Raw genomic sequence first — 26,010 nt, 5'->3', positions numbered from 1 at the left:
AAAGTTGTCAAAAATATAACAAAAGTAGCCTGGCAAAGTAGTGAAAATGGGTTAAAGAGTGGCACACAGGGGCAGTAATTGGCAGGAAAGTGGCAAAATGGTGTTTAAGACTGATAAAATGTGTGAAAAGTGGCAAAAATAATCAAAAATGGTTTAAGAGAGTCAGAAATGTTGCAGAAACAGCAGAATAAAGTAGTGGGAAGGGGTTAAAAACTGGCAACAATGGGTTAATACCAGTGCTAAATCACATTTGGGCCGGGCCCATTCTCTGGGTTTTAAAAGAAAATACACACACTAATACAATGAAATGTCAACCAGACCAAAATATAGATTTTTGGTGTATTTGAAAGTCCGGTCCTCAGACTCACTAGACTAAATCTGGCCCTGTGCAGATACTCGGTGACCTCTGACCTATGGGGCATCCCCAGATGGGTCTGCATTATTACCCACGCCACGAGAAAGTCTGGTGTTCCTATTTAGGCTTCTCTGTGTTCTTCTAGAAGTTTCCCCCTTGCCTCAGCCTCCTCTCTGGAGGGAAATGTCCCGGCTTTACCTTAAACAGGATGTAAAAAAACGTCTTATTCGTCCTCTTTGAGAGGATCGGGGCGGCTCTGTAATAAAGTGAAGTTTTTATGGCTGTTTTCTGAAGGATGTTGACGTTTGATCGCCATCAGTCAGACTTCATGGGCACGCCACCATGACGGCACGCTGCCACTTGGACGTGCCTCTGTTTTACAGCTGAAGTCCTTCTGTTTGTCAGGTCTTTGTTAGAAAGTCGATGTAGAGCCAGAGTTTATTCTGGCATGCAGAAAAGTCTGCGTTTAATTCTGAAAGTTGATGAATCTGTGAGAGTTTTACAGACTCCTCCGCATTTCCTCATTGATGTCAGAATTAACGCTGACTCCTGACAGATTAGTTTTGAACTGAAGGGAAAGGATCTTAAAGCCTGAAAAATTCATTCTGGCTGTGGGAACAGAATAAAACTTGTCTCCAACCACATGAGAGTAGAAATTATGAGCCATGTGACTGGTGTTTACTCACGCTGGTTTGTGTTTTATGAGGTATTACAGAACCCAAACAAACCACATATGAATCTGTCACACATTAGAGTGGAGCGCTGTGGTTTAAAGCTGCAGAAACATCCCAGTCAGTCAGAGAGTCTGGAGCTGATGGTTATTATACATGAATGCACTGTTGAGTTTACAGCCTCAGTCTGCAGCAAAGATGTGGGAGTCCAGATTAACTTAGATTTATTGTAGGGATGCACAGATATGATGTTTGCTGCTGTTTCCACATCACTTACTGTTTTTGTCATGATGCCTGCATTAGAGGATCTGAATTGTTAATTGGCTAAATCAGTGTTACTCAACCAAAGAGCCACATTTTTTAAAAATACCTACAATATAAGTGGAGAAAAGTGGCAAAAACAGCTTGAAGTAGCGATAAAAATAAGTTAAAGTTGGCAAGAATGGTCAGAAAGCAGCAAAAATGGTTGAGAAGAGACGTAAAAATGAGTTATAGGTGGCAATAGATGGTCCAAAAGTGGCAAAAACGTGGTTAAAAAAAAAGAGTGGAAAGTGACTAAAATGGGCAAACAGCAGCCAAGAGTGTTGAAATGGGGGGAAAAAATAGGAAACAAGTGGTATGTAATGGCAAAAGGCAGCTTTTTTGGATGAAGAGTGGTAAAAGATGGTAAAAAGGGACACAAATGGGATAAAAATGTCAAAAATAAGTTGCAAAAATGGACAAAAAAGTGGCATTTAACGGCAAAAGGCAGCTTAAATGGTCAAAAGGTGGCAAAAACTTGGCCAAAAAATGAGTGAAAAGCAACTAAAATGGGCAAAAAATAGGAAATAAGTGGTATGTGATGGCAAAAGGTAGCTTAAATGGGCAAAAAGTGGCAAAAAATGGTGAAGGAAAGAGGCAAAATTTGGGAAAAAAGGAAACAAGCAGTATTTAGTGGCGAAAGTTATTTTATTTGGATGAAAAGTAGCAAAAAAAATGGTAAAAAGGGACACAAATGGGATAAAGGTGGCAAAAATGGGGAAAAGCATGAAAAGAGTTGCAAAAATGGGCAAAAAAAGGAAAAAGAGGGTATTTAATGGCAAAAGGCAGCTTAAATGGGCAACGAGGCAAACAAAAATTGTGAAAAGGGCAAAAATTAGATAGAAATGGAAAAATGGGGAATAAGTGTAAAAAAAAAAAAGTTGCAAAATGGCCAAAAAAATGGATATTTAATGAAATAAGGTAGCTCAAATGGGTGAAAAGTAGCAAAAATGGGCAAAAAGCAGTCAGGAGTGGCAAAAGTAAGTTGCAAAAATGGTAAAAAAAAAAAAAAAAAAAAAAAGGAAAAACAGGGGTACTCAATGGCAAAAGCCAGCTTAAATGGGCATAAAGTGGCAAAAAATGGTGATAAAAGAAGTTTCAAAAATGGGCAAAAAAATGGGAAAAATGGGTATTTAATGGCAAAAGGTAGAACTACTGGGCAAAACGTGGCAAATCAATTGTGAAAATGGGCAAAAATTGGAAAAAGGTGGCAAAAAATTGGGAAAAAGTGGCACACAGAGGTTGCAAAATGGGCAAAAAGTAGTAAAAAAAGTGTTACTTACAAAACAAAGGTAACTAAAAGGGGTGAAAAGTGGCAAAAATGGTTAAAAGGGGCAAAGAAGTGTCCCTGTTTTAAGGTTTTCTGGGGGAATAATATTTAAAATGAAGATATAAAAGAACCACATGTGGCTCCAGATCCACACATTGAGTATCACTGGTCAAGAGTAATACAAATCCCCATCATCAGAGCACCTCTAATTCTCTGTTTTTAACGTTTTATCGTCAGTTTGTGTTTTTAATTCTGTGTTGATCACATCCAGGTACGTTTAAAGTGGCTCTCTGGCACAGACTGGACCGTCATCCTCCAAAAATAAACGTTTTTTTGCTCACAGACGTCCTTGCTTTAAACGAGGAGTCACTTTTAATCCAACATTCAGGTCTAAAGTTTTAGCGAGGTTGGAGGCAGCGATCTGAATAATTCAGGACAGGTGGCGTTGGAAAATGTCATGTAACCAGCCGTGAAGGACAGTGGAACTTTTCCTGCCCCCTGATTGGTCAAAAATCTGCACACTTCAAACAGGAAATGACACGGGGGAGGGCAAACAGGAAGCGCGGGGCAGAGAGCTAATGTTTTTCTTTCCCGTCCGTTCCCATTCCCTCGCTCGCTCCCTCGCCGTGGCGATGGGCCAGGCCAAGAGAGAGAGAGAGAGAGAGGAAGGAGGGAGGACAGGGGGGGAATGTCAGAGAGAGGAGGGCATTCTGGGGAATCCCACCTCCCTCATCCTCCCCCGTCCTCCCCCCTCCAGCTCCTTCAGGGACATTAAACTCTCCTGAACTCTTCAAAGTGCTGACTCCAAGCTCGCCGCCACTTTATCGTCTCTGTGAAGGATTTAAAATCACGCCGTCTGTTTCCTGTCAGCTCCTGATCACTGGTTTGAGAGCAGACCTCTGTGGTGGGGTTTTCTTCATGTGGAGGACAGAAACATGTCTCCACTGGGATGATGCTGGTCTACTGGAAGGGTGAGTCAGGAATCATGTTTGAACATCATTTTCATGAGAAGGTCTGTGTTCAGGAGCCTCTCTGCTCCCTGCTGACTCAACATTTATTCAGCTTAACACCATGTTTCCAACACAGAACAACCGGGCACTTGTTGAGGGGTCTGGTCAGTTTTCACAACAGGGATCTGGGTCTGAACTAAGTTCCTGGGACATTTTCTTAGACCCAAAACGTTCCTGAACAGTTCGTTCCTCAAACTTTGGTATGCAGTACATTTCCATGCAGCTGTGTGAAAGTCTCTGAGGAATATCAGACACTAGCATAAGACCGGTCCGCCTCAGTACTTGGTCAGGGCTCCTTTTGCATGAATGACTGCATGAGTACAGGCGTTGGCGGTCAGTCTGTGGCACTGCTGAGATGTTATGAAGCCCAGGATGCTCTGACAGCAGCCTTCAGCTCATCTGGTGTCTCACATCTTTCTCTTTACTATTCATACTTTACACAAGGCGTCACGCTCTCAGGACCCGCCCCCTGGCAGGCAGTACCAGAGAGGAGCTGATGGTCTCAGTGCTCACCGACATGTTTTACCCAGACTCCTCTCTGTGGTACCAGAGACAGATTTCTCCTAGTCCTGATGTGGAATAAGTGATGAAAACACGACTGTCTTAAACATTACAGCACCAGAACACTGACTGACAGCTGGCAGTGATCCTGAAAACCTCCTCAGCTAATGTCAACCAGAAAATCTTAGCAAATTAGCACTCTCATGTTTTTACTTCCCAAACAGTTTTTCGTTTTTAACAAACATCGTCACTGAAGCGTCCTGGGATCATCAGGTGTTTTGGTCTCTCAGCTCAAACACCTTACCCACGGTGAGCCAGCTGGGGTTAATCAGACCCCTTTTAGCCCCCCCCCAATTGTGTAGATTTGCCATTTTTGCCACTCTCCTACTATTTTTTGCCCCTTTTTGTCCAATTCACAAATGTCACAAATTTCTTCAACTTCTGTTCGCCACTTTCAACCCTGCTGCTGTGTGCCTCTCCCCGTCCCTAAGCACTCACAGGCAGCCTCGTCCTCGCGCAGTTCGACTGCAGCAGAGTAGAGGACTAACGCTCGTTTCAGACTGGGATCGTGTTTTGCTGCTCGCGTGTGCCGCGCGTGTCAGCTCCGGTTCCTGCCGGCTTCCACACAGGGCGTGAGGTTTCTGCCTGTCAGCCGCATCTCCCTGCTCTCAAAGCCCTGTCCTTCTTTATAAGTTTTACCTCAATAAACCCCCTAAGAGCGACTTGATTCAGTGTATAGAGGAAGTGTGTTGGGAACTTTTCAAAATAAAAGCATTCTGTACAAGTGAACAGTTTCTCTATAGAAATGTTAAACTGGGCTTTTACTTTGAAAAGCACAAACCAGAAAAGCATTCATAGGGTGTTTATCCTTCCTGTGACATATTCTACCAGTGTGGAGACAGACCGTTTCACTACTAGTAGATCTTTAGAGAACAACTTTATCAAACAGGAGCATTTAAGCTTGTGGCCTTCCTCAGGGTTATCAAGAAACACACTGTAAACATATTCTATGTGCATATTTGCCACAATGATGTAAATATGGCTCTCCATTTATCATTTTCCTGTCTAATATGGTCCACAGCCACAGTATAAGACTATTACACAGCATTTTAACGTCGTCTAAGTTGCATCTTTGTGCAACTCCTTATGATCAGCCTTGCGTCACCCTGCTAGATCGACAGCCATCTTGACGCCTCTTCTGCAGCGTCTGTGGTGTTTCTGATGGCTCTTCTGTTGTGCCGTCCCATGATTCCCAGCAGCCTTAGTGCCCTGACGAGTGACTGGCCAGCGAAACCTCTGCACCCGACCTCTGCCTTCCCCTTCTGCCGGCTCCTTGTACTTGGCTCTCTTCCCTCCAGCCTTCCCAGGGAATGCTTGCCCTGCTGTTGGGAACTTCAGCTGTCTCCGTGGGACGACCATCATCTGCCAGTCCCTCGCTGTTTCCAGCAGCCCTCTGTCTTAGCCTGGGCGCTGCAATGGCTTCTCCTCAGCTCTAAGGAAGACGATGGACTGCCTCGCTGCTGTCTGTTGCAGGAGATCCCTGTGCTGATGACCTCTGCAGTGACCCTCAGCACCTTTATAGGTCTGTCCACGCCCCTGCTTGCTTCCTCCACATGTGCATGGATCTCCTCCAGGATCAGCTGTCTCTCTTTTCTCTTTAAGTCCCTGCCTGCCTTTGCACCAGTCTGGTAAAGGTGTGGTCTAAATTAGGCGCCATCCTGCTCCTGTTTAACGTGAACAGTTGTTGGTGTTCATATCGTCCACATACGTTCTGTCTCATTGGCATTCAGCAGCTGGACTCCAGGATCCGCTGGAGCGCAGCAGGCCGCATTAATCAATGCACCGAGCAATCAGCACCTCGTCTAATTCAATCAGCCCTCCAATAGAACGCCACCGTTAGACCGCCGAGCCGTGTGTGATTGTCCGCTGTTGATTTGTGTGTTTTTGTGAGCGTGCGACTCTCTACACCACTGACCTGAAACAAACCACTCCAGAGAGGCGGAGTGGCGAGGACGCACATCCAGAGAATTATAGAGGAGCGCCGTGTCAGTTTGGTGTCGCCACTTTTCTCCTCATGCAGAGGAAAGATGGGAGTTCAGACGAGGCCGCAGAGGCGGCGGAGGAGTCCCTGTTTTGGTTCTCTGAGGGAGTGAGATGACACGGAGGATTAAACTTTAAAACATCAGAACTGCTCCCTGCTGTTTCTGACTGAATCTGAGACGATCGGGACTTCAGTGTTTGGATCAGAGTCTGTTCCTTAGTTAATAATTCTCCTGTTCTTCCATGTAATCCACCACAGCTCTGGCTGTTCTTCCAGCCTCTCCCACGCTGTCTTTGTGTTCTTATTCATCATCATTCTGCTCTCAGGTGTCTCTTTAAGCCAGTTGTTTTCAAAGTGTGGAAGAGTGAGCCTCCCCTAAGAAGAAATTATTCATAAACAACATTTCAAACATTCATGTCTAATCTTTAAACATTTTCAACATTAATATATTTTGGATATTTTGGTTTGCAAATGGGCTTAAACTTCTGCCTTTCCCTCTTATTCAGTTGTAATGCCATTAAATACCCATTTTTAATATTTTTTGGGCCATTTTACAACTTCTTTTTGCCTCTTTTTCCCAATTTTTTCCACTTTTATACCATTTTTTCGCCCCCCTTTTTTTTTTTTACAATTTTTGCCACTTTTCGTCACTTTAAGCTGCCCATTGCCATTTAATACCATTTGTTTCCTTTTTTTTCCCAATTTTTGCCCTTTTTCACATTTTTTTGCCAGTTTTCCCCATTTTTTGCCATTTTTATCCAAATTGTTTCCTTTTTTTACCTTTTAAGCCACTTTTGCCCATTTAAACTAGCCTTTGCCATTACATACCACTTGTTTTCTCTTTTTTGACCATTTTTGCCACTCTTGACTGCTTTTTGCCCATTTAAGTCACTTTCCACTCACTTTTTTTTATCACTTCTCACCCATTTCTGCTACATTCTCACCATTTTTCCTCTTTTCCTCCCCATTTTCACCCCTTTTCACCCATTTTTCACCAATAAATCAAACTGCAATGACAGTGAATTAAAAAATGTGTTTATAATGGGAGTAGATGGGGAAAAAATACTCTTAGGAACTCGAGTGTGACTACTTTTTTCACACAGTGAATTAAAGACTTTAAAAATATTTTTTCCTGAAATACCACAATTCATCCCAAAGTACACACCTTCAGCAAAATGTATACCACATGCATCAACCCAACCAAAGTTATCCACAAAATAAAGTTCAAAAGGGTCAAAAATACCCTCAGGGACCTGGAAGGGTTCATGTGCCCATCCATGTTGTTAGCATCACAAATTAAAAGGTAGTTCTATTTTAAGAAAAGGGGTTGACATTTTTAAAACCACTTTCTCCATACATTATCGCCACGTCTTTTGCACTTTCCATCCTGTGTTGCCTTTTTTTCCACTCATCTTGCTTAATGCCCTTTTTCACCAATTTTTGCCACTTTTTTGCCCATTTCTGCAACATCTTTTTTGCAGCTTTTTGCCTATTTTAGCCGTCTCTTTTTCACTTTTGTTCCTTATTGTGTAATTTTGCCTTCTATTTTTTGCCACTTAATGCCTATTTATACCGCTTTTTGCCTTTTTTAGCCACTTTTGCTAACTTGTCCAACTGTTTGCTGATTTTTTTACCAATTTTTTCCCACTTTATGACCATTTTTGCTTATTTTTTTCACATTTTTTCAATTTTATTGCCCCTTTTTTTTCCAATTCTGCCACTTCCTTTCGCCACCATACCCCATTTTTGCCACTTTTCATCTGTTTCAGTCACTTTTTGCCCTTTTCTTCAGCTTCTGTTTGCCACTTTTAACCCATATGTTCAATTGTTTAACTATTTCAACCCCTTTATTGCCACTTTTTTAGCTATCTGTGGAGGCTTCAGACCGAGTTGTTGACAGTATAAAGAGTAGAAATTCAGATATTTGTGTTGAAATGTAGGGAGGAACAGTCAAAAGTACTACAGTAAGGAGCAGATACCTGTAAAAATCTGCAGAAAAAACAGTAGGGAAGTATTTGTAGTTCGCTACCTCCCACCTCTGGTTTCATATGGTTATCTGTACTGTAGTATGTTATCGTATCATATCTAATCGTTCCGTACCGTGATATCATAGAGTAGATTTCCACGCCATGGTATCCCATGGTATACTCTGTTCTAATCTGTCATGTATGGTGCCATCATCATATCGTGGGGTCATATGCTGTGGTATTGCATGGTAGGATTATGGTGTCCATTAATATTGTATTGAATATGATAGATACTGAGATCCCTCAGTGATTGTCAGCTGTAGCTCTCATTAACAGCTCTAAATAGATTTACTTTTCTGTATTTTCTCAGCTCATGTGCAGCGCCTTTACTAAAGTTAAAGATAAAATCCCCGATCCCAGCATCAACAGCATCCGTCCCAGCAGCAGCGTGAGTGGAGTGAGCTGCCGGGACGTCTGGTCCGAGCTCCTATCAGACGTGTGGATTAAAGCCACCATGAATCAGGATCTGGTTCAGACTTACAGTATCCGTCTCCTCATAGTCAGCAGGGTGTTACGGGGAACTGTTGGAGGCTCTATTGATCGGCTGTTTGTGAGAGGGTCGTCTGTATGACAAGACCTATGGGTGCTGCCGGGAGGAGACTCCTTCAATATCCTCCTGCTTCACCAGGACGGGGCTGCAGAGACAGCAGGTCAATTCATATCATCTCTAACACTCACACCTCTCTCAGCCTCCCCCTCACATGTTGGAGTCTTTTTGATAAATTCCTCATGAAGTGAAGGGAAGTTTTCAAAGTTCTTCCTGTAGATGACTGTAAGGTCAGGGAGGATCTGTTTGAAAAGCAGCCATGTATTGCAGCTGCTTGTTTGATTACTGGTATCAATGAATGCTCATATCACATCCTGATAAGGCCATGTAAGAGTGTGTTAACATTATAGGTTAAAGATGGTGAATATGATTAGAAATAGTTGTATTTCCTGCACAATCTGCAGCTCCTCAGTGCTGTTAAAAGGCTGTATATGAGGCCACAGCATCTACAAGCACTGGGACGAGGTGCTGCTGATAGCAGGGACACTTTCACCAAAGATCAGCCCTGCGTAACTGAGCGACTGCCTCAAGTGTCACCCTGGTGTATCTGTGACAGCAGCATCACATGTGGTCTGAACGTTTTAGCATGCAGAAGACACAGATTTGTCTGCACAGTGCTCATTTCTCTGACTGCTGACGGTGTTTTAGAAATACTCTTACTGCTGATAAGGCAATATTTACAACTGATATAGACTGATATTTACAGCTGATATAGACTGATATTTACAGCTGATATAGACTGATATAGACTGATATTTACAGCTGATATAGACTGATATCTACAGCTGATATAGACTGATATCTACAGCTGATATAGACTGATATAGACTGATATTCACAGCTGATATAGACTGATATTTACAGCTGATATAGACTGATATAGACTGATATTCACAGCTGATATAGACTGATATCTACAGCTGATATAGACTGATATTTACAGCTGATATAGACTGATATTATCAGCTGATATATACTGATAATTACAGCTGATATAGACTGATATTTACAGCTGATATAGACTGATATTCACAGCTGATATAGACTGATATTTACAGCTGATATAGACTGATATAGACTGATATTCACAGCTGATATAGACTGATATTTACAGCTGATATAGACTGATATTATCAGCTGATATATACTGATAATTACAGCTGATATAGACTGATATTTACAGCTGATATAGACTGATATAGACTGATATTTACTACTGATATAGACTGATATTTACAGCTGATATAGACTGATATTTACAGCTTATATAGACTGATATAGACTGATATTATCAGCTGATATAGACTGATATTTACAGCTGATATAGACTGATATTTACAGCTTATATAGACTGATATAGACTGATATTATCAGCTGATATAGACTGATATCTACAGCTGATATAGACTGATATTTACAGCTGATATAGACTGATATTATCAGCTGATATATACTGATAATTACAGCTGATATAGACTGATATTTACAGCTGATATAGACTGATATTCACAGCTGATATAGACTGATATTTACAGCTGATATAGACTGATATAGACTGATATTCACAGCTGATATAGACTGATATTTACAGCTGATATAGACTGATATTATCAGCTGATATATACTGATAATTACAGCTGATATAGACTGATATTTACAGCTGATATAGACTGATATAGACTGATATTTACTACTGATATAGACTGATATTTACTACTGATATAGACTGATATTTACTACTGATATAGACTGATATTTACAGCTGATATAGACTGATATTTACAGCTTATATAGACTGATATAGACTGATATTATCAGCTGATATAGACTGATATTTACAGCTGATATAGACTGATATTTACAGCTTATATAGACTGATATAGACTGATATTATCAGCTGATATAGACTGATATCTACAGCTGATATAGACTGATATTTACAGCTGATATAGACTGATATTATCAGCTGATATATACTGATAATTACAGCTGATATAGACTGATATTTACAGCTGATATAGACTGATATTTACAGCTGATATAGACTGATATTTACAGCTGATATAGACTGATAATTACAGCTGATATAGACTGATATTTACAGCTGATATAGACTGATATTATCAGCTGATATAGACTGATATTTACAGCTGATATAGACTGATATTTACAGCTGATATAGACTGATATTTACAGCTGATATAGACTGATATTTACAGTTGATTCAAGTGTTACTATTTGTTGTCTGAATGGCTCTGATGGATGTAAACCTCTGTTCATTTGTTGTGTAATTCAGAGTTTAGAGCTCAGATAAAACACATTAACCCTTACTATGTACTCTCAGCTTGAGTATCAGTGTTGGTAAATTATGATATCTGCTAATACATGAGCAGAGTTGCAGCCTTGTCTCAATATTTATGCTCTTGTGTCTGTGCTGACGTGCTGCTGTTCTCTCTTGCACAGGTATTTTCTCCATGTTGGTTTTTCAGTATCAAAGAGAAAACTAGACTTCATTATGTTGATATAAAACATTATTTTTCACGTCTGAGTGTCGGGGTCATAGCCTAGCAACAGCAGGTCTGAGGCATAGCAACAGCAGCCTGGACGGTTTCATCTCTGAAACGCAATAATTGGACCTTTTTGACTGAGCGCTGATATATCTGATATCAACATAAAAAAAGGCATATTTCACCACAAGGACGCGTGGATATGATTGATGTGGAGCATGAGAGAACATGGGTGTTATTAGAGGAGAGAGATGGAGCGTGTTCATGTTTGTGGCAGAGAAAAACACTCTATAGTGACTCCATTAGTGTAAACAGTGAGGCTGACGGCCGCTCTACTCGCCGGGCGCCTTCGTCCTTGAGCATGTGCAGTACGTGTGTTTGTGTAATGTACGCCAACCAGCCCTCGGTGAGTTCATGTGACCTGGAGGCGTGTTCATATGTCAGAGCTTAAGGTCACTTCATCTTCTGACCGGCTCAGATACAGATATAATGTCAGAGAACACTACTCACCGCAGGGGCTGCTGGGAAATGAAGTTTGGCTTCAAACTGAAGATGAAGAGATTGGGTTTATTGTTGGTGTTAAAACTTTATGACAGGATTTGTCATGGTTATGAGCAGTACTTTATAATGATCCCAGAAGAGCCAATTAATCGATCATAAAAACATGAAAGAAAAACAACAAACAGTTAGAAAAAGAGACAACGAGGTGTGGTTTATGAAGCAATTTAAATTTTACAGTCAGGTGCAAAACTCTGATGAAGAACTGAGGATAGTCGTGTTTTCTTTCTGCTACTGATCATGTTTGAATCGGTGCGTTTATATGATCATATTGATCTATTAAATGGGTGTAATCAGGTTGATCTGATTTGATTTGTTTAAATGTGTAGTGGGGCCCTCAGAGTCTGGGATGTGGTCCTCAGAGTCTGTGATGTGGTCCTCAGAGTCTGGGTTGTGGTCCTCAGAGTCTCTGATGTGGTCCTCAGAGTCTGTGATGTGGCCCTCTGTGTCTCTGCAGACAGGAACTGTGTTGACTAAAGATGCAGATAGAGCCAATAGAACGAATCACAAGAACTTTTTTTTTTAATATGTGAATATTTTGAAGACTTTCTGTCATAGAATTATCTTTTTTCTCTCTGTCTTTTTTGTCTTCTGTCTTTATTGTCCCATCACATTTATAAATCACATGATGGCAGCTGCAGCATTTATTTCTTTTTTAGGTATTTTATTATAAATTATGTATCGCTTATAATTTGTTGTATTTCAGTGCCTTTTACTAAACCACTCCGTCCTTGCACACTTGAATCAATCGTTATTTAAACTGTGTTATCAGTAAGAGAAATGCCTTAACTCGTCATTATTACAGTATGAAATGGAGGATTATTTTACTTTAGTGTCACTGCTTAAATTAAGTACCAGAAAACAAAATGAGGCGTCTTATTTGATGTAAACAGAAGCTAAACCCCCCAAGCATTGTCTCCATGATGACTGGAAATTAGCATTTAGAGCCCACTACATCAAAAGTATCTCTTACTTTTATATTCATGAGTGTCTGTGAGGCTTTAAGCCATTTTCTACTGAAAACCTCCAAAAGAGACAGAGATTTTAGACAGTAAATAAAAACAACACGTCAGGACTCAACAGACGAGCTGGATGAATGTTGGATGTGGTTGATGAGTGAATGTTGAAAACTGACTCTGACAGAGGTAATCAGGATGAATCTGAAGTTTAAATGGGTTTATTATAGCAGGATGATGCAGACAGAGGGAGTATCAGGAGGAGAGGCTGTAGGTGAGATGATTAGAGATAATGAGAACAGACCAGGGCAGAGAGTAAATAAGAGAAAGAATAGAAGGATGACACACAGAGATGAAGCTGAAGGGAGAGGTGGAGGTCGAACAGTCATCATTATGATACCTGATAAAAGACGTTAATTTAATCAGTCAGTATAGAAGATCGGCCCTGAGCCAGTTATCATTCACATATATGACTCTCTAATCTTTAATGTGTAGTTTGTAGAGATTTATGCATAACTAAGTCATTTTCATCATGGCTAAAGGAGGGTGGTGTTTGCAGTCTGGTAGGTAATAGTCTGGTTAGATGAACTATTGAACTTTGCCCTCACCAGTCCTGAGTAACTTTACCTCTGAAGCATCTTTGGTATCTTTGACCTGATAACTTTGGCTAACTTTGACTTTACTTAAGTGATTCAATCTTTGGTTAACTACAGTAACATTACCTCCTGGATATCCTGGCTAACGTTGCCCTCTAGGTATCCTGGCTAATTTAGGTATCCTGGCTAACTTTGTCTCTGGGGTATCCTGGCTAACTTTGTCTCTGGGGTATCTTGGCTAACTTTGTCTCTGGGGTATCTTGGGTAAATTTGTCTCCGGGGTAACTTGGCTAACTTTGTCTCCGGGGTATCTTGGCTAACTTTGTCTCCGGGGTATCTTGGCTAATTTTGTCTCCGGGGTATCTTGGCTAACTTTGTCTCCGGGGTATCTTGGCTAACTTTGTCTCCGGGGTATCTTGGCTAACTTTGTCTCTGGGGTATCTTGGCTAACTTTGTCTCCGGGGTATCTTGGCTAACTTTGTTTCTGGGGTATCTTGGCTAACTTTGTCTCTGGGGTATCTTAGGTAAATTTGTCTCTGGGGTATCTTGGGTAAATTTGCCCCTGGGGTATCTTAGGTGAGTTTTCTTCCTGGGTAGTTTTACCTCAGAGGTGTCTTGGGAAAAATTTGTCTTTTGTTTTTTTTTTTTAACTTTGCCTCATGTCAATCCTTGGGAACCCTGCCTCATGGACATCTCTTTACTTCTTGGGTATCTTTGCCTTCAGGATAACTTTACTTCTAGTCATGTGCAGACAAGGCCGCCCATAAGGGGGGATAAAGGAGGGCACTTTCTGGGGCCGAGTGAGACTGGAGGTCAGCAAAATTATTATCTACTGCAGTGATTTTCAAAGTGTGAGGCAGGCCTCCCCTGGGGGGCGCCACAGAGCTTCAGGGGAGGCGCGGAACTATAAACCAGAAAAAAGGTGATTTGCTTTGCCAACCTCTGCTGTGCATGGAGCAAAATGGATAAACTTATAGTTACTATAGGGACTATGCTATAGAGCAGTGTTACTCAACCAAAGAGACACATTTTTGAAAAATACCTTTGCAAGAGCCACAATCTAAGAGGTGAAAAGTGGCAAAAACAGCTTGAAGTAACAATAAAAATAGGTTAAAGGTGGCAAAATGGTCAAAAAGCAGCAAAAAAGGGTGAAAAGGGGCGAAGATGGGGAGGAAAAGTGGACAAATGGTCAGAAAGTAGCAGAAATGGGTGAGAGTGACAAAAAAGTGGGTGGAAAGTGACTTAAATGGGCAAAAAGCAGTCAAGAGTGGCAAAAATGGTCAAAAAAGAGGAAACAAGTGGTATGTAATGGCAAAGGGTAGTTTAAATGGACATAAGTGGCAAAAAATTGTAAAAATGGCAAAAAAAATGGATAGAAGTGGCAAAAATAGTGAAAAAGGGCAAAGATTTGGAAAAAAGAAAACAAGTGGTATTAAATGGCAAAGGGCATCTTAACTGGACGAAAGTGGCAAAAAAAAAGGGCAAAAAAAATGTTAAAGTGGCAAAAAGACAGCAAAAATGAGCAAAAAACTTGGTAAAAAAGGATATTTACTGATGAAAGGTAGCTTAAATGGGCAAAAAGGTGAAAAGAGCAAAAATGGGATAAAAGTGGAAAAAATGGGGAAAAAGAGGCAAAAAGAAGTTTTAAAATGGCTAAAAAAATCTGAAAAGGGCTATTTAATGGCATTATAAATGAATAAGAGGGAAAGGCAGATGTTTAAGGACATTTACAAACCAAAATATCCAAAATATATCAATGTTGAAAATGTTTAAAGATTAGACATAAATGTTTGAAATGTTGTTATTTAATTTTTTAAAATTTGAATCCTTTTTGTAGGTGGGGGCCCACCGAGTGAATAATTTCTTCTTGGGGGGGGCTCACTCTTCCACTCTTTGAAAACCCCTGGTCTAGATGAAGTGGTTATAATAGCTTTTTGCCTTGATTTGTCTCTTTTCTCAGCCTTTTCTGTCTTAAAAAGCAATTAAACCCCCTTCATGTGGATAAACGACCTGCTGAGGGCGTGAAGGTTGTGACAATGACGAGGTAGAAATGTGAGAGGGCGTAACCTGAAGGCGACGGTGTTACTGATGCTCCCGGCCACAAACACATTACTTACTCCATTACATTCTGCTCGTGAAAATGCACAGGAGGAAAAAAAGAGGGGGGGGTGACCGAGACGAGCCACACAATGAGACGGGGAGTGCAGGGAGGAGGAGGAGGAGTGCAGGAGAGCGCAGAGATGCTGTGAGTGAGTGGAAGCGCTCATTAATAAGAATTTAAAGGATGTGAAGAGAGGACAGCGAGCGGAGCAGACAGCGTTCGCAGGGCTGCAGGAGGAGAGGGTGACGAGGAAGCGAGAGATGGATGGGAGAGGAAACGAGGGTCAGAGAGAGTTTGGCAGTTGAGCATCATCATCAGTGAGCAGGTGTTGTTTTTTCTTTCTGGAGCTGCAGAAGAAAGATGGCAAAGAAAGAAGACGACTCTGTTCTGCTTCTCTGCCTCTTCTTCATTTGACCGAGAAATGAGGAGAGTGTGAGAGCGCTCCAGCTGAGCCACGGCAGCCCAAACATCACACGCCACATGAGCGCATTCATGAGAGAGTCGGCGCTGCCAGCAAACATCCTCGGATACTTTCAGCTGCTGCCAGTGGAGGAGTTGAGATTTATCACCTCAGCCAGAGGAGGCGTTTGAAGCAGGTAGAGTGATGCTCAGAGACGGGCTGTTTCATGGAGAGATTATCTGAGGAGTTTGAAAGAATGTGCTGAAATCTGGAGAAAGAGCTTCAAAACAGTCAAGGAGGAGACGAAGGTTTAAAGAAGACACTTCTAGAAAAGTCTTTGGAGCACAAACGTGACTTTCCTTTAAACAGATACATGGTTTCATGATGAGGATTAAAGGGATGGGTCTGAAGGAAGAGGCCAGGGAGGGATGAAGTTGTCGGGGACTAGAGGGCAAGAATGGGCTGCCCCTGCCCCATGGCGAGTCCGGCTGCCGCTACCGCTGCCTCCCAATGACCATGCAGGTCCTACAGATCGTCAAGGAGCTGGTGTCGCCGTCCAGACGAAGGGCAGGGACCAGATTCGGAGGTTTGTGCACGGATCATACATTACATTAGTCCTTGCAGCATTGCTTTAAGCCGCTCTCATGACCACTTGTTGCACTGCAGAGTAAAAAGATTCAATCAGGAGCAGAAAGATATGTGCAGTGTTTCCAGTGTACCAGTGAAGAAGGCTTTGATTAAAGCTGGTTATTAGACTTCCCCCAGCCTGCTAAGAAGAAGAGGTGCCTGTGAAGGAGCTGTGAATCAACCTGTTACTCTTCCATTCCTAGAATATGCTTCTAAAGGAAAGGTGTCTGTCTTTATAGAGCAGTATTCATGCATAAACAATTCAGTGTTTAAACGAGACAATAGCAAGGCTGTTAAAACATCAAAACACAGCACTAAGCAAAATCAAGACTTAGAAATAATACAGATAGACGTTTTCAGGCAGTCTTCTCTTGGTCTGTCCTACCTCCTGGACTTGTCCATCCGCCTGTATTTACAGCTGAAATACACTGATGTTTAAGGCTGATATAGGTCATCATTTAAAGAACATAACCTAATGTTCACAGTTGAAGTAGGCTGATATTTACCGCCAATAAAAGTCGATATTAACAGCTGTTATAGGCTTAGATTTATGAGTGATACAGGCCAATATTCACAGCTAATACAGGCTGATGTGCCCAACTGGTACAGGCTGGCAGTGTTGCCACTGATATAGGCCAGTATAAAGCCAATAAAATGTCAGGGGCTGATATTGGCTTATATTTGCAGCTGATGAAGGCCAGTATTTCGAGCCAATTTAGGCCTATATTTACAGACAATAAAGACTGGTATTTCCAGGGGATATAGGCCATATAGGCTGATATTTATAGCAGCTGTATAAATTTACAGCCAACATCGGCTGATATTTATAGCCAATCACGGTGGTTGTTTTCAGCTGATACAGGTTTGACTTAGAAGTGATACTGGCCAACACTGACAGCCACAAAAGGCTGGCATTTATAGCCAATGTAAGCTGATATTTACAGCTGATATAGACAGATATTTACAGCTGATATAGACTGATATTTACAGCTGATATAGACTGATATTTACAGCTGATATAGACTGATATTTACAGCTGATATAGACTGATATTTACAGCTGATATAGACTGATATTTACAGCTGATATAGACTGATATTTACAGCTGATATAGACTGATATTTACAGCTGATATAGACTGATATTTACAGCTGATATAGACTGATATTTACAGCTGATATAGGCTGATATTTACAGCTGATATAGACAGATATTTACTGCTGACAGGCCAATATTTACATTTCATATAGGCCTAGATTCACAGCTAATACAAGCCAGCATTTACAGCACATATATGCTGATATTTACAGCTGATATAGGCCGATATTATCAGCTTATGAAGGCAGATATAGCTAATATTGGCTGACATTATCTTCTAATAGCGATATCATGCTAACTATAACATGCATCTCTAGTTGTAACCATACCTGGATTGACTAATGAGACTATTTACATGCTTATTCTTTATGCTTATAATGTGCTCTGAGATTTTGGCTCGAGTGTAATTGGGCCTTGTGCTCAAACTATCAGTCTAGACGAATAACGAGGTACAGCAACAGAACAGCAACTACCTGCAGCAGTTTCTTCTTCCTCATGTCGCTCTCTTCGACCCAGCGTCCATCTTTTCCACCTTTAGACATGGCATGACGTGTCAGATAGCTGCCATGTCACAAAATATCTAACAACAACTCTTAAATGAAGGATTCCTCTGTTTCAAATTTCACGTATTTCACCTTTAAAAACAGCTGGTTTCTTGTTTTGTGGTTTTTTTCCAAATACAGAGCGGAGAGTCAGACTTTCTCATGACAAACTGGAACATTTCCTCTTCTTTCATCATCTTTTGTTAATAATTCTTCCATCTTGAACTTCAGTGGTAGTTAAATTGGCGACACAAGGAGAAATCGGAGCGCTGAGGCCAAGCTGCCGACGGCTCTGAGCTGCATAGAAATGTCCTGATTTAGCGATAGAGTTAATCATTTTGGACTCCTTGTCATTGTAGAGGAGGTTAAACTTTCCTCCGTGTCGGCGTGGCGTTGATCTGAATGGGAGGGGCGCTCCCCGTGGATCTGCTGCTGTAATAGCTCTGCTGCTCTGGGATGTGACTGGATGTGTGTCCTGCAGCTGAGTTTCTCTGCTCTGCTCTGAATAATGGAGCGAGCAGCCCGAGGTAACAGCGTGACCCCACCACAGCAGGCCTCCCCTCACCACTGGAGAGGCCGTGACGAAACCAAAGCAGTTCTTACCGTCGTCACCAGAAGTTTGATTCCTACAGGAGGAGAACCACAGCTTGCTGACTTCCCGCTTCACTTCTCTCCAAATAAAAACAGGGCACGTGGATCTCCTGAGGGTCTGATCTGCATGAATTTAACGAGGGCTTGATAGGCAGGTAAATTGGTGCTTCTTGTAGAAATCTCCTAAAATGTCGTGTAATGAGGATGTGATGGTAATTTATGGAAATTTTTCCTGGTAAACTTCACTCGCTGTCGTATTTCAGCGTCTCTCTGTGCTGAACTGTGCTGTAGGATGTGCACAGCTGGGCGTTTTTAAGGATGAGTTAGCTTTTTGTTTTGTCTTTTTCACTGAACACAGAAACGCTGTGCTCTCCTCCAGACAACAAACCTGACTGATGAGGAAATTTGAGATTGAATTGCCTGCAAATCAACTAAGGCTCTGATCACTGACTGATATGACCTGGAGGTCTTGATCGGTGCTGATAGTGTGCAGACCTTTGTGGAAATATCTAGGTAAAAACAACCCATGCAGTGTGCTGCAGCAGAGGGCAGGAAGCATGCCGGTCCTCCTCGGACTGTTTATATTTATCATATAAAATCAGACAAAACAGGATATTATACGCTCAAGATGCTTCTGCTTTTAGCAAAACCATGCAACACACATTTAAATACACAATTAAAAACACAGAGATGCAGACCCTTTTCAGACAGGAGAGGTTTAATGTGAATCAGAAGTTTGATATGAGAGTTACAGTGACTCCCTGTGAAACAGAATAATAATAACCAAATGGTCCTGCTGTGCCACTCTCTACAGCAGGGGTCTTCAAAGTGTGTGAGAGTGAGCCCCCCCTAAAAAGGACTGATTCTGTCAGTGGACCCCCGCCCACAAAAATGATTCAAATAAAGAAAAATTAAACAACATTCAAACATTTATGTCTAATCTTTAAACATTTTTAAGATGAATATATTTTGGATATTTTGGTTTGTAAATGTCCTTAAACATCTGCCTTTCCCTCTTATTCAGTTATAATGCCATTAAATACCCCTTTTTCATATTTTTTGGCCATTTTAAAACTTCTTTTTTGCTTCCTTTTTCTTCTTTTATCCCATTTTTTCGTCTTTTATCCCATTTTTGTTCATTTTTTACAATTTTTTTGCCGCTTTTCACTCATTTAAGCTACCTTTTGCCATCAAATCCCACTTGTTTCCTTTTTTTGCCAATTTTTGCATCTTCTTTTTGCCCTTTTTCATATTTTTTGCCACTTTCATTTAAACTACCCTTTTACCATTTAATACCACTTGTTTCCTCTTTTTTTGACCATTTCTCCCATTCTTGACTGCCTTTTGCCCATTTAAGTCACTTTCCACTCATATTTGTTACTTCTCACCCATTTCTTGCTGCTTTTTGACCATTTTTTCCAACTTTAACCTATTTTTATTCTTCCTTTTGCCTCTTTTTCCATATTTTTTCCACTTTTATCCCATTTTAGCCCTGTTTCACCTTTTTGCCCATTTAAGCTACCTTTCATCATTAACTATCCCTTTTTTCCAATTTTTTTTTGCTCTTTTTTGCTACATCTTTTTGCCACTTTTTCCCAATTTTTGCCCTTTTTTTTTTTTTACAATTTCTTGCCAGTTTTTGTCCATTTAAGCTGCCCATTGCCATTTAATACCACTTGTTTCCCTTTTCCCAAGTTTTCCCCCCAAAATTCAAATCAATCTAAGAAAAATGTCTTATTGCAATTATTTTGTCCTATATTGTGAATTTGATATGAATTGTAATGAAGGGAATAATGATTTTATGGATTTCTTCTTTTGATGAAGACAAAAATATACGAAAACAAGGAAAGTAGGAACTTTTGTCAATGATTCTAAAAATATTGGCACTTGAATGTTTGCAGTATGTGTGGAGCAAAACACCTCCGCTTAAAAAAATGATTAAACTGGTTTTTCAAAACACATTTAAGGTCAAAGAAACACACCCTCTGCGATTTGGTTCACAGTAGGTCACATTGTGATTAAATCTGTATTTCGATTAATTGCCCAGCCTTAATAAAGATATTTGTTTCTTTGATTAGAGTGGTTATCATTCAGATTTGATAGAAAATATGGATATCACAGTTTAACTTTACAATGGACCATGGTTTTGCTGACCTCCATGGTTCCCCCAGTTTGGCTGGGCCCCAGAAGGCTCTCCCATTTACCCCCCTTATAGGCGGCCTTGTCTGGACATGACTATTCTTGATTGTGCGTGGCTGTGTTCGATGACCTTCAGCTACAGCAGTGGTCCCCGGTCTCTGGCACCTTCATTTTGGGGTCACGGGCTGAAAAGGTTGAGGACCCCTGGGTTTGGATGTGATATGATACTACAGCACGGTACAATGCAGCGCCATCAGATACAGTCTGATTTAATAAAGCAGGAAACAAAGAAACATATGGAACAGAATGGTCCAGTGTGGTTCAGTCTTATTCAGTACTGTTCACTGCAGTATCTGTTTTTCCTTTTGTTGGAATAGTATTACCAAAACCACACCCATTCCTGCAGACAACCTGATTCAAAACTCTCATTACTTCTCACTCAGTCCTCTTTTAGAGTGATGGTCCCTTTTTCAGGGCCATGAAATAAATTAATTTCTGCACAGCTACGTGTGAATCCATTCAAATGCATGCTCAGCCTGTGTTTTTGGTCTCTGCATACATAAAAGTCTGAATGGTTAAGGTCAAACATGTTTATTAGGATATAAATGTTGGAGAAAGCGAGTGACCTTGTCCATTTTTAGTTGCCGTTAAGTTTTTCTATTGGTGTCATAAAGTAACCCGTTAAATGTGCCTCCTCGGCTCTGTGAATAGAAGTCTTTATGAGCTCATGAGAAAAGCTGAATAAACTCCTCAGGCTCTAAAAGCCTGAAAGGATTCCCCGTTTAAAGCAGGTAGGAGATGTGAGCAGGCAGCTGGCGTTGATAACAGCTTTAATTCATCAGCAGAGCCCGCCGAGGACGGATGAAGCCGTCCGAGAGTGCGTCACTTTCTGTTCCACTGGGAGTCAATATTTTGGGCAGAGATCACTTTTGTGTTGAATTACAGCCGATGAATAAAAGACGGAGAGAGGCGGGGGGGCGATTCATCACGCAGACGGAGGACTGATGATTATTGGAGGAAGAGGACAAGGTCGGATCTGTCTTTGTTTTACGCCTGAGGAGGGGGCAGCCATCGTAGGAGTTTAATGTGTCTGCTAAATAACAGCTTAACCTGTGAACTGAGACGCTGATGACCCACTGATCATTTTAATGGATCGGACCGCACGCTAACGGCCTGACGAGCTCAGCTCTGATAGGAGGAGGAGGGACAGACATAAACAGGCTGTTTTATGGTGAATAATGTCATAGAAATATCAGAATAACATCGTCTGTTCATCTGGCTTTATTTAGATGGATTTATATCTGCTCATAGTGCAAACCATGGAGCTTTATTAGTCTTGATTCTGGAGTCTTTTAGGGCTCCGCCTGAGGCCTAGTCTACATGTAGCCTTAAAGCCAAGGGATACTCTTAAAACCACAACATCTTCTTTTCCTCCTTTTCTGAATCTAATGATCTTCTGGGGGTCGGACAGGAAGCTTTGGGGGGCCTGATATGGCCCCTGGGCCGCCTGTTGATGATCAGTGGATTAGAAAGACAAAGTCCTTACCTCAACCCCATCCAGCACCTTTGGGATAAAGACTGTGGTCCAGGCCTTCTGGTCCAACATCAGAGCCTGACCTCATCAATGCTCTACAGCAGGAGGTTTCAAAGAGTGGAAGAGTGAGCCCCCCTAAGAAGACATGATTCACTCGGTGGACCCCCACCCACAAAAAGGATTCAAACTGAAAAAAAATTAAACAACAACATTCAAACATTTATGTCTAATCTTTAAACATTTTTAACATGAATATATTTTGGATATTTTGGTTTGCAAATGTCCTTAAACATCTGCCTTTCCCTCTTATTCAGTTAGAATGCCATTAAATACCCCTTTTTTATATTTTTTGGCCATTTTAAAACTTCATTTGCCTCTTTTTTACCCATTTTTTCCACTTTTATCCCATTTTTGCCCTTTCTCACCTCTTTGCCCATTTAAGCTACCTTTTGTCATTAAATATCCCAGTTTTTTTCAATTTTTTGCTCATTTTTGCTATGTCTTTTTGCCACTTTTTCCCAATTTTTGCCACTTTTATCCCATTTTTTGTCCCTTTTTTTACAATTTTTTTTGCCACTTTTCATCCTTTTGAGCTTCTCATTGCCATTTAATACCACTTGTTTCCTTTTTTCCCAATTTTTGCCCTTTTTCACAATTTTTTCTGTCACTTTTTCCCAATTTTTGCCACTTTTATCCAAGTTTTTTGCCTTTTGTACAATTTTTTGCAACTTTTTGTCCCTTTAAACTACACTTTGTCATTACATACCACTTGTTTCCTCTTTTTTGCCCATTTTTGCCGCTCTTGACTGCTTTTTTGCACATTTAAGTCACTTCTCACCCATTTCTGCTACTTTTTGACCATTTTTCCACTTTTTCTCCCCATTTTCGCCCCTTTTCATCCATTTTTTGCAGCTTTTTGACCATTTTGCCACCTTTAACCTATTTTTATTGCTACTTCATGCAGTTTTTGCCACTTTTCACCTCTTAGATTGTGGCTCTTACAAAGGTATTTTTCACAAATGTGTCTCTTTGGTTGGGTAACACTGCTCTATAGCATAGTCCCTATAGTAACTATAAGTCTATCCATTTTGCTCCATGCACAGCAGAGGTTGGCAAAGAAAAATCACCTTTTTTCTGGGTTATGGTTCCGCGCCTCGCCTGAAGCTCTGTGGCGCCCCCCAGGGGAGGCCCGCCTCACACTTTGAAAACCCCTGGTCTACAGAATGAATGGACACACATTCCCACAGAAACACTACAGAATGTTGAGGAAAGCCTCCAGAAAAGAGTGGAGGCTGTTAGAGCTGCATATTAAAGTACACGGGTTTGAATACACCAGTCCCTGTATGGTCAGGTGGCTGAATACTTTTGTCCGTATAGTGTCGGTCCTCACAGACTAAAGAGCGGTGTGTGTCGATGGTGTTTGCTCCGCTGTTGTTAACAGAGCGGGCTGAAACGCTGCTAAACTCCTGTCCTAATGATTTATTGATTTTCAAAATGCCACAAGTGGAACCTGGAACGCCACGGCTCTGCCTGCAGCTCGGCACCGCTGCGACTGTGTCTGTGTTTGTTTGACAAGTGTGTGAAGCTATTGTGGGGAGGCTAAGTGTGTGTAATCAGCTCTTAAAGCACACACTCTCAAACAGAGAGACTCTCAGAGATTTTCAGACGCCTTATCGACGAGCCGGAGGAAGCGTTCGCACTTTCCATTTGGCTGTCGACTTTATCTGAGTCCATCAGGCCTGCAGAGGAATTCACCTTGGCTCCTGGCTCGGCTCAGATCGATGCAGCCAGATTTAGAGATGGGCCCCTCACAGATACAGCTCCAACATGCAGACATTAATCCACGGAGGCTGCTGAGGTGTGAGGGTGCTAGCAGATGTTGTTACCGTGATAATGAAGGATTCTCTACAGCAGCATGTGGGGAGAAAAGTCTGCAGCAGAGGAAACTTTGATCCTCGTTAATAACACCAACAGAATGAGAGAAGCTCTGCTGCCTTGTCCTAGAAGCTGCAGCGTCATGGAACCTTCTGCTCGGCGTTCTCTGCTAGCTGCCAAAGCTAGTCGCTCAGTTTCCTGCATGTCTGGATAGAGCCTGGACAAATTCAGCTTTACAAAGACGTGCTTAATCACAGTTAATTCATGATTTAACAAGGGGGAGTGGCTTTTTCCCACAGGGCCGGGTAGGTTTTTCCTTAATAGTCACATGCAGCACAGGTCCATTTCCTCTCTGAGCCGTAGGATAGAAGGAGCATCGGCTCTAAAATGATAAAAACATTCATAGCAGGATGGCCCTCACTGGACGCATGGAGCCAAAGCCGCCCCTAAAGGGGGTCAAAGGGGAGAAAAGTATTGATAGTGATATTGATAAGGACTCAGATCAATAAGGAGTATCGATAAGGGTATCACTATCAATAAAAATGAACGATCCCCATCCCTACTTAAGAGGCAAAAATCTGCTTTAAATTTGCAAAAATTGTGAAAAGCGGTTAAAAAGTGGCAAAAATGGGTCAAAGTGGTGAAAATTGTCAGAAATAATCTGTGGACAGTGGTTAAAGAAGGACAAAAATGTGTTTAAAAAAGGCAAAAAAGGGATGAGCAGCAAATCTGGGCTCAGAGGGGGAAAAGTGGCCAAAATGGGCAATGTCAGCTCAGATAAAAAGTAGATAAAAAGTGGCCAAGATGGGTTTAAGTTGCATAAACTGGTGGAAATAAGTGGTATAGCATGGTTTAAAGGTGGCCAAAAAGAAATTACCAGAAAGAAAAAGTGGCAAAAATAGGCGGTAAAAAGATGAAAATCAGTTAAAAAGTCTCAAATATTGGTTTAAATGGCAAAATGGAACAAAATTTGTCACTAAAGCAAAGAAAACGTTTGAGTCATGCGCAGGCTGTGCCTTAAACAGTGGTTTTCAAACTTTTTCCACCCAAGGCACACCCAAGGTTAAGCCAAAATCTCAAGGCACACCATATTTAAATCGATACAAAATGAACTTTTTAAATAATGTTACAGTTACGGTGGCCTATAAGGGGACATAAAGGGGTGATCTTTCTGGGGCCCAGCCAAGTGGGGAATCATGGAGAGGGCAAAAGTGGGCAAAAAGTGCCAAAACAAAGTCCGATATGGGATAAAATTGGTAAAAGAAGTGTCCAAACAATGGGATGAAATTGGCAAAAAACTTGCTGTGTCAAAATGGGTTACAAGTGGCCTAAAATGATGAAATGTTGTAAAAAGGTGGTAAAAATGGGTTAAAAGGGATAAACAAGAGCAAACTTGGGTGAAAAGGTGGTCAAATACAGGCAAAAATTGGCAAAAAGTTGGCAAAATAGATCACAAGTGGCAGAGAAGTTGCAAAAAATGGTTGAAGTTGCTAAAAGGCTGTAAAAAGGGGTTAAAAGTGATGGGAAAAATGGCCAAACAATAGCAAAATTTGGCAAAAAGGTTAACAAAAATGGGTGAAATGTGGCAAAAAGTAAAAAAAAAATGGCAACAATGGGTCAAAAGTAATAACAGGAAATGGCAATAAGGCTGAAATTGGTTAACTTGGTTAAAAATTGCATGAATTAATATTTTCAACCCAATAATAGCCTGCCATGCTTTTCAGCTTTTATTGAGGTAACTGTTAGCCAGGATGCTAACACCAA

General features: G+C 41.1%; 1 protein-coding gene across 2 annotated transcripts in view; it reads left to right on the top strand.

Moving 5' to 3' along the window:
• The window catches only part of usp6nl (USP6 N-terminal like), a 119,195-nt gene that overhangs the window by 37,571 nt on the left and 55,614 nt on the right, over positions 1-26,010 (top strand). Inside the window, exon 1 of one of the 2 annotated variants that reach the window (XM_041780542.1) lies at positions 3,438-3,567. The exons of the other annotated variant lie outside the window; for it this stretch is intronic. Coding sequence (XP_041636476.1) covers positions 3,546-3,567 — 22 coding nt within the window. The 5' untranslated portion in view covers positions 3,438-3,545. Of the gene's footprint in view, positions 1-3,437; positions 3,568-26,010 lie in introns of those variants that run through there. 2 annotated transcript variants of the gene reach the window in all.

This window comes from Cheilinus undulatus, linkage group 23 (assembly GCF_018320785.1).
Source record: "Cheilinus undulatus linkage group 23, ASM1832078v1, whole genome shotgun sequence".
NCBI classification, from domain to species: domain Eukaryota; kingdom Metazoa; phylum Chordata; class Actinopteri; order Labriformes; family Labridae; genus Cheilinus; species Cheilinus undulatus.
Note: the sequence above shows the minus strand (reverse complement) of the source record. Positions and strands in the feature narration are given on the sequence as shown.